This window comes from Euleptes europaea, chromosome 21 (assembly GCF_029931775.1).
Source record: "Euleptes europaea isolate rEulEur1 chromosome 21, rEulEur1.hap1, whole genome shotgun sequence".
Taxonomy (NCBI): domain Eukaryota; kingdom Metazoa; phylum Chordata; class Lepidosauria; order Squamata; family Sphaerodactylidae; genus Euleptes; species Euleptes europaea.
Genome location: NC_079332.1, coordinates 2,701,127 through 2,714,934, shown reverse-complemented (window position 1 = coordinate 2,714,934; position 13,808 = coordinate 2,701,127). Strand labels below are relative to the sequence as shown.

At 45.2% G+C, this 13,808-nt stretch overlaps 1 protein-coding gene across 1 annotated transcript in view; it reads right to left on the bottom strand.

Annotated features, from left to right (window-relative positions):
* The window catches only part of SNX29 (sorting nexin 29), an 82,398-nt gene that overhangs the window by 19,268 nt on the left and 49,322 nt on the right, over nt 1–13,808 (bottom strand). Inside the window, exons 18-19 of the mRNA XM_056866565.1 lie at nt 8,592–8,732; nt 1,579–1,718 (exon numbers count right to left, since the gene is read on the bottom strand). Of these exons, the coding sequence (XP_056722543.1) occupies nt 1,579–1,718; nt 8,592–8,732 (281 nt within the window). The remainder of the gene's footprint in view (nt 1–1,578; nt 1,719–8,591; nt 8,733–13,808) is intronic.

Here is a 13,808-nt window from a genome sequence, read left to right as displayed (position 1 = left end):
TGAAAGTACAAAAAGAACCACTGAGATTTAAAGAGAATCAGCAAAAAAAAAAAAAAAAAAAACCTTTCTCTCCACAGAATCAATATGTCAGATGCAGTGTAAGACACGGAGCAAGCAAACTCATTAAAACTTGAAGGCATTCATATATTTTTATTTTGCTTTATTTCATTTCATTTTTTAAAAAAATGAAAAGCCCTCTGGAATATGGCGCAAGCATCTTGAAATTATGGAAATTTCCCTGTCAGGGAATGACAGGCTGACTTGTAATAAGAAATGTGCTTTAAACACCAGTCTCTCTCTCTCCCCCACCTCTTTTCCTTTGTCAAAGTTCTCTTTCTATAGATCTCAAATGTGGGGGGAAAAATTACATCCCGTGTGCAAATCCCACCTGCTTAGACACAACTGGAGCAGCCCGCAGCTCAATTAAGTGCCTTGTTGGATTAAAAAAGGGGTGGGAAAAGGGCAAAACCAGAAACACAATGGCATAGCCAACAGGCTTTCAAATAAAAAGCAATACAGTTGATCAAACTCAGCTAAGAACACATTACCAAGGCTGTACCAGGTTCCTCAGAGCACGTGCAAAGTTCCTTACAGTAACAAGATGTCGGAGGAGTCTTTAACCCCTACCCAGCCTCCTGTGGACCCCAGTTCCCACGGAAGACACGGGAAAATCCCAAATGTCCACAGGTTTACAGTCAATGGATTTGGACCATAAAACAACCTAAGAGTGATGGGTGATGTATCCAATCCCATGCAAAGCTCCATCTCTGACGTCAGAGGCTACTGTTACCAATCAGAAAATTAGTAAACGACAGTCCCACCCCTCAAGCGTCTGGTAACGGCCCTGAACTTCCATGCCAACTAGGTGGTCTGGTCAAAACTGAATTGTCCTTTCTGTAAAAAGGATTCAGTCTGGCAGGATGGCCCGATGTGTCATGGAAATGAATGGGTTTTTGTAATGTAAACCTCAGGATCCCAAAAGCTCCAGGTAACACCCTTGAGCCCTAATAAGGATTTAGGTCTTTTGTCACAGCGGCATTTCCCCCCTCTGCCAGGCATTTGGGAATTAGCTCAGAATCTTTACTGCGGTTTTATTGCAGTTGTAAATTACTGTTTTTATACCGTGTTTAATTCATTTCATGTTATATTCCCCCCCCCTGTTTTTTAACACCCCCTGCTAGTGAACAATTGTAGTTGAAACCATATGTATGCATAGCGTAAATTTAAAAAAGCAAAAAAGGGCATGCCTATACACCACTAGTCTGCTTGGAACGCTAGAGACCTTCAGCAATATGATTTCCCTCCTGCTTTCATTCCCGTCAAAATATATTTAATTTTAAGCAACAAAAAGCTGTACACCTATTGTTAAAAGAGCCGTGTGCTTGGATAATTCCTTTCCCTATCAACATCCAAGCCCCCTGAATTCTAATGTGTGGTTTTCATTTTTTTTAAATGAAACCCAACACCGTATTGTGAATATTTCACAGTGGGCCGGTGTTAATATTGTAAAAACGGTAACAAGAAAGAAAAACACCTTTAATAATATATGGCATATCTATACATTTGAGCGGTACTTACATAAAAAAGGGCATCAGTTGTATAAGAGCCTCTTTTTTAGGGTTGGCAGTGAATTCTGGCACAATCTGGATGACTTTGTTCATCACGTTTCTTAAGTAATTCTGAAGGTGCTTCCGTCGTTCTTCCACAAACTTTGCATCCTGGGGGGGGGGGGGAGAGAAGAGAAGCAAACGGGATTCAGTGTTTATTTTGAAACACAAACCTTAATGATTGATCAGAAGCATACTTGGACCAGGACAAGAAACGGGAGAGGATGTGGCCACCATGCTAACGCATAATGTGCGGGAAGCGAACCCCACCCACAGCAGTAGAAGCCACTAAACACCTTTGCTAGGGTTTGTTCAATTAATGGGCCTACCCAGCCTCAGCTTCTTCCGTTACCCTCTTGCCCAAACCCACTAAACTCAAAAGCAACTGTCAGATAATTTTTGTGATAATGAGAGGCGGCGTGGTGTAGTGGTTAAGAGCGGCGGGAACCGGGTTGGTCTCCCGACTCCTCCATGTGAAGCCAGCCAGGTGACCTTGAGCCAGTTACAGCTCTCTCAGCCCCACCTACCTCACAAGGTGTCTGTTGGGGGGAGAGGAAGGGAAGGAGATTGTAAGCTGGTTTGATTTTTCCTTAAGTGGTAGAGGAAGTCGGCATCTAAAAAACCCAGCTCTTCTTCTTCCCTCTCTTTCTGGTTCTCGCTCATTTCTTTATTATATTGCTGCAGAAATATTCATTCTGTTCTATGGGAACATGCTTACAGCGGGCATGGCCCATTCTGTACATTCAGCTATCTGCTGGGTACCAAGTTTATGGGTTTGTTCACCCATGCAATTTTGCTGAGTTTGTAGCTCAGTAGAATTTCAGGCTGCCTTTTATTTTTAAAAGGAGGTGTACTGAAACGAAGAACATGGCAAAGGTCAGAGCCATGAAGATGTCCCCACCACTGCACTACCTTACCATCCTACTGCTAATCTGCACATAAATGAAGGCATGACACTGTTGCTCTGTACGCATGCGCACTAATAACATGGACCTGCCAAAAGGCTGCACCAAAAAAGGTAGTTTTAGGGAATCTTGTGCAGTCCCACAAACAGGGTTCCACATAGGGTTGCCAGCTCCGGGTTGGAAAATACCTGGAAATATTTGGGGTGGAGCCTGAGGAGGGGAGTGTTTGGGAGGGGAGGGACTTCAGAGCAGTAGAGTTCAATTGCTAAAGCGGCCATTTTCTCCAGGAGAACTGATCTCTGTCGCCTGGAGATCAGTTGTAATAGCGGGAGATCTCCAGCCACCACCTGGAAGTTGGCAACCCTAGTTCCACAACTCACCTGAGAGCACCAACTCATAGCAAGGCAGAGGAAAAGCTCAGCCCCCTGAGGTTTGAAGGAGCAGTAGGTGGTGGGTGAAGGAAACTGCACTTGTGAGGAAAGCCTGTGTGGTCTTTGCTGCATCCAATACAGAGGCACTTATGGGGAGGGGCCATGGCTCAGTAGTAGAGCCTCTGCTTGGCATGCAGAAGGTCCCAGGTTCAATCCTCGGCATCTCCAGATAGAGGGACTAGGCAAGTAGGTGATGTGAAAGACCCCTGCCTGAGACCCTAGAAAGCCATGGCTCAGTGGTAGAGCATCTGCTTGGCATCCCAGGTTCAATCCCTGGCATCTCTAGTTAAAGGGACTAGGCAAGTAGGTGATGTGAAAGACCCCTGCCTGAGACCCTGGCGAGCCGCTGCCTGTCTGAGCAGACAATACTGACTTTGATGGACCAAGGGTCTGATTCAGTAGAAGGCAGCTTCATGTGTTCACACCACTGCATCTGGTTAATCTCTGCTGCCTATGGACGTCAGTTATGATGTCCTGCTGCCCCCTGAGGGGTCCACAGAGATATAGTGCTTTGTGGATTCTATCTGCTGTCTCTACAGGCCCTTCAGAAACATTATCTTCCCCCCTTCCTTCCACCACCACCACCACACACACACACACACACACACACACACACACACACACACACAAAGGTTTTCAGCATCCCACACTGTTGTTTTGGTAGGAACCAAGATATCTGGCCAAGGATTGTGTTTACATCTGCACAAACCGAAGCGTCCCCATTTATTTGAGTCTCATCTAATTCAGCTCCCAGGGTTTCCAGTCAACAAATGCATTAGAAAGAGAAACCTGGACAGAAGCCCAGAATGGAGAGTGACAAAGAGCTCTGGTAGCCGCTTAATGAAGTTTAGCAGTTCGTCATTTTACTATCTTGCTGTGGCTTGTGTATAGCGGGGGGGAAACATACCTGCCAGCAACATGGTCCACAGGGGAAAGGGGGTAAATAGAAAATAAACAATAATGAAGCTGGCTTATCCAGGAACTCTGCTTTGCTAGGTGCTTAGGACAAAGCCACGCACCTCTGAAATACACTGAAAGTGTAGGGTCGCCACCAGCAGCAGGTTTCTAGGGAGGGGCCTGAGGAGGGTGGGGTTTGGGGAGGGGAGGGACTTCAATGCCATAGAGTCCAATTGCCAAAGCGGCCATTTTCTCCAGGGGAACTGATCTCTATTATCTGGAGATCAGTTGTAATGGCGGGAGATCTCCAGCTTTTACCTGGAGGTTGGCAACCCTACGAAGGTGTGGGCGGACAGGCTGGAAACCAGAAGTCTGGAGATGCAGATGGAGGAACAGAGGACCTGAATGAGGAAAGTCAGCAGGACTGTTGACCCTCCAGCATGGACATGTTCATGGAGGAGAGGAGTATTCATGTCTACTAGTTAAAATGGATACTAGTCATGATGCATGCCTATCATCTCCAGGATCAGAGGAGCATGCCTGTTATATCAAGTGCTGTGGATGGAACACAGGCAGGATGGTGCTGCTGCAGTCGTCTTGTTTGTGGGCTTCCTGGAGGCACCTGGTTGCCTGCTGTGTGAACAGACTGCTGGACTTGATGGGCCTGGGTCTGATCCAGCATGGCTTTTCTTATGTTCTTATCCCCTGACTTTCCAGGCTAGGGTGACTGTAGGATGGTTATTTCAGACTTCCAGCAACAATTGCCTACAATCCCTTCCTCTAACCTTCCTCTACAGTCCCAGTGGTACAGGAAGCAGAGTCTGATTCACAGAATACAGATTAGGCTCTGAGAGCAATCTTAGAAAGGAGGGGGGGGCACAGGGACACCTCACCTGTGTGGTGTGCAAAATAACACATCATCATCAGAGCTGGCAAAAATTGGGGGGGTGGGGATGACAACCCTGACTGCAAAGATTTTGGACAGCAAAAGGAGTCTGCCTATCTGAATTTTATTCCGCTTGCGAGCACAGCTTGTCTTGTTCTCCTTGATCATTCGATACAGTCATGGACAAGCTGCTTGGAGTTTTATAACAATAATCCATCTCTTTTTGGGGACTTTCCTCTTGATCACACTCCTTGCGAGAACAGCATTCTTTCTTCATATATATACATTTGACTCTCTTTTTCCATCTCAAGCCCCCATCCCCCACTGCAATGAAGCCTTTCTTATCTCCCTTGTGAAATGCTTAATTGTATGCTCCTCGAGGGCAGAGATCTATAATCTCCTACTGTGCAAAGCAGCCTGCCGTCGCTATAAAACTAATAAAATGTCCACAATGAAAACTGCATTTTGCTTTTGCAAATTATCCAATGCAATGTTAGATCACATTATTTTATATTTTGTTCAGCCAGGCATTAGTTTATTTTTCATTATCCTTTTTTTATTGCCATCTTCAATTATTTATTATACTTATTTTTAAAGTGGCGACATTGCTTTCCCCTCCAAAACGGGATTCAAGGTGAGTCAGACACTCATAAAACGTCAGCAATGACACTCAAAAAGTTGGGAGAGCAGAATAAAACGGGGCCAGCAGCAACCTAGGCTGTATACTTGGTGGAGTGGTTAAGAGCGGTGGTTTGGAGCAGTGGAGTCTGATCTGGAGAACCAGGTTTGATTCCCCACTCCTCCACATGAGCGGCGGACTCTAATCTAGTGAACTGGATTTGTTTCCTCACTCCTCCCCGTGAAGACAGCTGGGTGACCCTGGGCAAGTCACAGGTCTCTTAGAGCTCTCTCAGCCCCACCTACCTCACAGGTGTCCTGTTGTGGGGAAGGGAAGGTGATTGTAAGCCGGTTTGAGTCTCCCTTAAGTGGTAGAGAAAGTCGGCATATAAAAACCCAACTCTTCTTCTTCTATACTCTTGTTGTGCTGTTTTTTTTTTAAAGGTGGTGCCCAGTTAAGGCTTATAATGGGTTCAACAGACAAATCAATTAAACGGAGCAACCCTGATTATTACATATTCAACATTATAAAACTGACAGGTTAAATTAAAGCCCCCATCAACTACCACATGGGAGAACATTTGAGAGATGCAATATCTGGCGCCATAATTTTCTGTACTATGCACATTCTGTACATTTAAAGCACTTTTCCAAAGAGAAGGTATCTAAAATGAAAAGCAAAAAACCCACACCACTCTAAAAATGCAATCTCGTTCAGTTTCTCTGCCAACTGAAATTAGTTTTTAAAGCAAGTTCAACATTTTCTTTTGCCTTGTGAGCGCAAGAAGGTGCTTAAGTAAAGTAAATAAGGCAATAAACGTGGCGAGATTTTCAAGCGCTTTCAAGTTATTCTTTATACATTGCAATTCAAAAAGCATGGTAGCACATTATTTGCAATAAAATTGTGCATTTGGGAACACATCAGCAAACCATATACTTAAAAATTATTAGAATTATTTTACTCTCATTAGTTAGAGATATAAGACAGTGATGCTTTTTCTTTGTAAAGAAAGATTAAGCATCGAGACTGAGAGGTAACTCTTGACTGAGTCAACTTATTGAAATATTTTCACATACAGAGATGTACACATTCACTACATAATAATAAAAAGCTGAGATGCTTTTAGTCAAGTAGAACCCCGTCAATTCCGAAATGGGGGATGTGAGCATACCCCACTATCTGGAATCCCAGCAAGAAACAGAGAAGTCCAAGAAATGTCCACTCTTGGCCTACTTTTCTCAAGGACATCCACCTTCAAGCCAAGGAACGGCATCCTCTCTCATAGCTTCCGCATTCATATTTCAACACGACTCCCCAATCTACCTTTCCACAACTAACCTCGTCCTTCCTGTCTAACCCAATGTCTCCGTCTTGCTGATACTTCTCAGATGTATCAGCATCAGCCAATAGAGATCTGCTCACCTGGAGAAAACGGCCACTTTGGCAATTGGACTCTATGGCATTGATGTCCCTCCCCTCCCCAAACCCCATCCTCCTCAGGTATTTCCCAACCCGAAGCTGGCAACCCTATGTGGCAGCCATTTTGTGGCTGGTTCCACTTCCTACGGCAGCCATTCTGTGGTGGCCATTTTGTTGCTAGGCCCACCATGCCACGTCCGAATTCCTAATGTGCCCGTGGGCTCAAAAAGGTTGGGGACCCCTAGCAAAGGCTATCCTGTAACTATTTGCGCAAAGTGGTTCCCACACAATACGCTGCCGAAAACTGTGAGAAAGGGCAGTACCACTGTGAAAGTGGCACTACCACTGTGAAAGCCACTGGGACCATGCGTAGAGCGCTCTCTCATACCACCAGCTTATGAGACCCATAGACTTCATGCAGCCATTTCCAAAGCGCACCGTTCGCTGCCACAAATGGGACCCTGGATCTCTTCTTTCAACAGCAGCTCCGATAAAATTGCCTCCCCCTGCTGTCCAGATCTCTCAGCATCTCTTCTCAAAAACATCAGCACGCGCTGACTAAGTACAAGCACCCTTGGAAGCATAATTCCCCTCAATTACAGTTTAAAATATTAAATAATTCTCAACTGTAAATTGCTTTCATTAATACTCGTTAACTGTGACTTGGTAGTATGCGGAGTACAAATGGCTGTTCTTAAAAGTCTGAAACTAATGGATTGAAGAATCCCATGCTGATAGGGCTAGATATCAAACCGACAAAAAGAGGCATTGGGTCAGGTTCTTTTTTTTTATATAGATGTGCATTTTCACCCACATAAATTTCGATACAATTCTTTTATAAGCGACATACATTTGACAAAAAAAAACCATTTGAATACATTAGCTTTACGAGGTTTAATGAGATTTAAATGAGGCATGGAATATAAAATGCTGGAATAAATAATATGCAAGGGGGAAAATTAGTGATGGAGATGAACTCAAGGGCTGCCTAAAGCTCTGCAGTTCCCTTTTCCCCTCTCAAAAAAGGCCACTGCTAAAATAGTTTCTCTGCCTTCATTATGGTAATAACGTTCATTTATCCGTAGGAGCAATGCAGTGAAATTTCAAGGGGCACTGAGCTAAAACCTGGGCCGATTTGAACGTAAGCTTGGTGAGGGCATAGGAGGTTATGGAGTGCGCGCCCTTTTCAGGAGGTGAGGAAGCATGAGCCCTTTTCAGGCCAACGAGAAATCTGACACCCCCAGTATCAGATACACAGACAGACTCGCAGGAAATTGGGCTGGAAGTTAGAAAAGAAGAAAAACCTCCAGGTCCTAGCTGGAGATCTCCTGCTATTACAACTGATCTCCAGCTGACAGAGATCAGTTCCCCTGGAGAAAAATGGCCGCTCCGGCAAGTGGACTCTATGGCATCAAGCCCCTCCCCTCCTCAAATCCCCTCCTCAGGCTCCGCCCCAAAAACCTCCCGCCGGTGACAAAAGGGAGGTTTTCTCCCCAAAGGGAACCCCAAAGAAATGCACGCCATTACGCCCCCTCTGTTTTGTCTTCACAACAACCCTGTGACGTAGCCCAGGCTGAGAGAGTGTGACTGGACCAAGGTCACCCAGCAAGCTCCGTGGCAGAAGCAGGGATTTGAACCTGTGACTCTAGCACGGTACCACTACACCACGCCAGCAGGCCATATAGATTAGTTTTCTTCCCTTCTTCTCTCAACCTGGAATAAACTGTGGAATTCACACATTTCCTAAAATAGCATTTATTTACTGAAACAGGCCGTTTCAAAGGAGTATTTCCCCATCCTTAATGCATTCACAATGTCTTTACTTACCTTGTTCCCAATGGCCTTTTTTGGTGGAAAGTTGAAACTTCTCACTTGATGGTATTTTGATTGCAATTTCTGATGCAGGCATCTGAATTCTGTGTATCTTCGATAAACGTTCCACTCGTCATCTTTAATCCTGATATATACCTGTTGGGGGGGGGGGAAATACCAATTTTAATTATAGGCATGGCATTCTATTTAACTAAAGGCATAGCTGACCTATGTCCGGGAGCCAGTAGATTGAACGGACAGTCGATCGTTTTAACAGATGACATTTTTGCCTGACCAATCGGTTCATTAAATGATTAAAATGGTTTTCATCAGCTAAAAAGGTTAATTAAGATAAATGCTTTTTTAAAAAAAACCTTAAAGATGGCACATGCCATTCTTGGAATAAGCAATTCCTCGCTGTCTCTTCCACGGAAAGGAATACCTTTAAGAGGGGGCCTGCGTCATCTTAGAAACAAAGTATCTTTCCCCTTCAAGTTGTTTTACTCACATGCAAATATATGCAGATTTAATCAATTAACTGAGGCATGATTAATCAACTATATTTCTTTTAAGCAAGTGAAAGCGCGAATTATATTTTGTCATACAGGTGACCCAACGGCACAGGCTGCCTTGTTCATAAGAACACAAGAAAGGCCCTGCTGGATCAGACCAAGGCTCATCAAGTCCAGCAATCTGTTCCCACAGTGGCCAGCCAGGTGCCTCTAGGAAGCCCCCAAACAAGACGACTGCAGCAGCATTTATCCTGCCTGTGTCCCACAGCACCTAATGTGATAGGCATGTTCCTCTTATCCTGGAGAGAATAGGTATGCATCATGACTAGTATCCATTTTAACTAGAGGCCATGAATACCCCTCTCCTCCATGAACATGTCCACTCCCCTCTTCAAGCCTTCCAAGTTGGCAGCCATCACCACATCCTGGGGCAGGGGGTTCCACAATTTAACTATGCGTTGTGTGAAAAAGATACTTCCTGTTATCTGTTTTGAATCTCTCACCCTCCAGCTTCAGCAGGTGACCCCGCGTTCTAGTATTACGGGAGAGGGAGAAAAACTTCTCCCTGTTCCCACTAAATCTGAGGAAGCACTCCCAAGTTCTAGGATGATTCATGCCATTTTTGCCTTCATTTCCGCAAAAGCAAATGGGGCATATTTCTTGGGGCACTCCGCATTTTGCTGATCGATATGTACAAAAACTGGCAGGAAAATATTGGATTCGAGGGAAGCAACAGCAAGAATTGGCTACAGGAATTATCACATATGAAATGTTTTTTAGTTTGTCCCGAGACCGCCCGAGATATGTTTTTGCACAGCAAAGGCTGACGGGGAATGGATCATTTCAAGGTATTCTAAGCGCTCCCAACCCTCTCTACCTCTTGACAGCTCAAAATTCCCCAACTGCTGCAGTGCAGTTGTTGTTACAAATTCTGTGCAGTACTTATTTCGTAGCAAAGATATAAATGCAGAATCTCTCGGTGCTGTGCGGTATTCAACTTCTTCGCTCTCCTGCAAGGGAAGGGAGAGGCGCTATAATATACAGCCTGTGACTTAATTGAAAAATTCAATTTTTTCCTCTGGGTGGATATGTATTTGTTGGGGGGCATGAAGAATCTTTGGTATTCAGAGCTATCACTATAGCTCCCAATTCCTGGGCTGGGAAATCTGTGCTGCTAATGAAGGCAGAAAACCAAAACGCTGAAATAATTTTAGATTTCGCTCCTCTCTTGCCACTCACTTTCGTAAGAGAATGGCCCTTTATAATTATTTTTCCTTCATTTTCCCTTTTGACTGTAATAGACAGGATTCTGTCCCCCTCCCCTTCTCGAGACGAATCCCAATTTCCCCCACTGAACTCCACTGCAGAGAAAATCATAGTGTTGATGAATCATGTAGTTCAGTGTTACAGATTAAGCTATAACCTGTTGTTAAGTAATTAAGGATCCCAACGCACTGTATTTTTTTTTTTAAAAAAAAGATGGCAGAAATATTTCCCATATACGTTGGTGTTGGTTTGACCTACTTTTTTAATTAAAGGAAAGTGTCTTTTTGAAACCACACCGATCTGAAGGATTATCAATGGGACCTCATATTGGCGATTTGTACGGAAAGGATTGCATATTTCAACTTGAAGGTGCGTGTTACATTTTTCTGCTTTGGTGCAAGTCTTTAATAAAGGGCCATTATCTCAACAGGGAGTGGTATGAGCAAAGCAAAAAAAAAAACCTCCGTTTATTTCTGCTCATTTAAAAACCATGTGGAATTGACTTAGCAAGAAGAAGGAGGAGGAGGAGGAGGAGAAGGAGAGTTGGTTTTTATATGCCGACTTTCTCTACCACTTAAGGGAGACTCAAACCGGCTTACAATCACCTTCCCTTCCCCTCCCCACAACAAACACCCTGTGAGGTAGGTGAGACTGACAGAGTGTGACTTGCCCAAGGTCACCCAGCTGGCTTCGTGTGTAGGAGCGGGGAAACACTGAACTGGAAGGGGCCATAGAGGCCATCTAGTCCAACCCCCTGCTCAATGCAGGATCAGAATAGAGCATCCCTGACAAGTGTTTGACTAGCTGCCGCTTGAAGACTGCCAGTGAAGAAAGCTCACTGCCTCCCTAGGCAACCGATTCCACTGCTGGACTACTCTTCCTGCCTCAGTCTCCCCTCTTACCTCCCAGCAGACTTCAGAAGTTTGCACTTTTCTACCCCAGCAGCAGTTCTAGCCAGATATGAAAAAGGCCAGCACTCAAAGAACAAATTATGCTATCATCTGGTTGGGGTGTATGTGTGATGGTAATAACCTGATGACAATTCATTTGTCAATGAGGGTATTGGAGTTTCAAACTGCAATAAAAGCACAGCGGCGTGCATCAGAGGGCCCTTTCCCAAGCCAGCAAAAATAAATAAATCTTAACATTTGGCCCGATGCAGCCAGCAGGAGGGAGAAAATTAAGAGCTCTCTGGTTGCTAAATCAATAATTGTTCCCCGCTACTTCTTCGAAACTGAAAAACCCGTCGCTTAGTTTCGTGGATTTGGAAGCGCCCCGCCTTTTGCTTCTCTAAGAGTCTGGCTAAATAGTTTTAAAACGTCCGTCAAACGAAGCCTGTGATCAATCGTCACCCTGAAAAAAATAGCCTGATGTGGTTTTATTTTGTCCTTAAACAGCCGTCTCAGAGGATGGGGCTGGAGGGTTCCTGCTCTGCCCCAAGGCCGCTGACCTGTGGGGTTCTGCAGGGTTAGATCTCATCCCCCATGCTATTTAACACCTATGTAGAGGTGCTGGGAGAGGGTCACAAGGAGGTATGTGCTGCGGTGTCACCAATATGCAGATGTTACCCAGCTAGGGTTGCCAATCTCCAGGTGGTGGCTGGAGATCTCCTGGGATGACAACTTATCTCCGGGAGGCGGCAATCAGCTCACCTGGAGAAAAATGGCTGCTTTAGAAGGGGGAGTCTATGGCATAACACCCTGCTGACGTCCCTCCCTGCCCCAAACCCTGCCCTCCTCAGGCTCCACCGCCCAAAAACTCCCATCTGACGCTTTGAAAAACCAAGCTGTGGAAATCAATTCTGGAATGCAAAAGCTTCACTGAAAAACACATTCCTAACTGGGCAAGTTTTACTTCTTTGAGACAAGCTTCTCCTCGGGATCTAGTCATAAGCCACATTCATCTCCTCTGGCACTTGGCTGGATCTCACTGTGCCCTTAGAAGGCAAGGGCCAGGCACACATGAAGCTGCCTTCTACTGAACCAGACCCCCCCTTGGTCCATCAAAGTCAGTATTGTCCACTCAGACCGGCAGTGGCTCTCCAGGGTCTCAGACACAGGTCTTTCACATTACCTACTTGCCTGGTTCCTTTAACTGGATGCCGGGGATTGAACCTGGGACCTTCTGCATGCCAAGCAGATGCTCTACTAATGAGCCACAGCCCCCTCCCCAGGCAGGATAGCCAGGCAAAGGTTGTCCAAGCCCCAAAGGGCCTCCACAGATGTTTAGGATATTGTCTGTGCTGAGAACAAGGTTGCTTTTTTGGTGCCGACTCAATCAACTTTACCATCCTGCAAGCTGCAGCTTTAGTGCTGAATCTTGGGGAAAAGCAGAGATTAAAGAGCTCCATTCCGTTCTCTGGAGCATCTCACACTGCGACGTTTCATGACTCTATGTGCGTGCGAATGAACTGCCAAACGGTGCAATTCAGAGAGCGTGAACGACCAGCCAGGAAAACTCCCAGACCTTGAAGCATTTATCTTGTTGTAAACTGATCTGGGAAAACACTGAGCTTTAGGGAGTTGTGAAGAAAAATTCAGTGAAAACAAACAGCCCTACGTTCAAAGAAGAACAGAGAAAAGCAGAAAACAGGCTGTGAAAGAAGGTCTTGCACTGAGGAGGACCAAGGAGGAGAAGAAGAAGAGTTGGTTTTTTATATGCTGACTTTCTCTATCACTTAAGGGAGAATCAAACTAGCTTACAATCACCTTCCCCTCCCCACAACAGACACCCTGTGAGGTAGGTGAGGCTGAGAGAGTGTGACTTGCCCAAGGTCACCCAGCTGGCTTCGTGTGGAGGAGTGGGGAAACAAATCCAATTCACCAGATTAGCATCTGCGGCTCATGTGGAGGAGTGGGGGAATCCAGATCAGAGGCCACCACTCCAAACCACCGCTCTTAACCACTACACTACGCTGGCTACCAGTGTCAAGGGCCAGCATAGCAGGGTGGGCAGGGGAGATGACAACTTTTCAGCATTAGATTGCGAACTGCTGTGTAGTGAAGATGTTTCCTGTCCACCCGTGTTATCTTCCAAGGCTCGATGGAAGTATTCGTTCAGACGCAGGTAGTGTCTATACAACAGCCTCATCCGTTCTGATCGCTCAGGAGCTTCTCACCTGCAGGATCTAAAGCACCCTAAGCAGTTACGCCCCTTTAACCCCGTATACTTCAATGGACTTCAGAAAGTACAACTCTACTTAGGACAGCAACTGTAAGAAACTGACATGGACTTTTCCCATTATACAGATTGCATCAAACCTATTAAACTACATGTTGCTGATATCATTTGTTTAGATTTTGGTTATGTTCCGCCAGGCCTATGTTTGAGGATAGTGACAGTATTACACAGTAGAAGAAGAAGAGTTGGTTTTTTATATGCCAACTTTCTCTACCATTTAAGAAAGAATCAAACCGGCTTACAATCACCTTCCCCTTCCTACAACAGACACCCT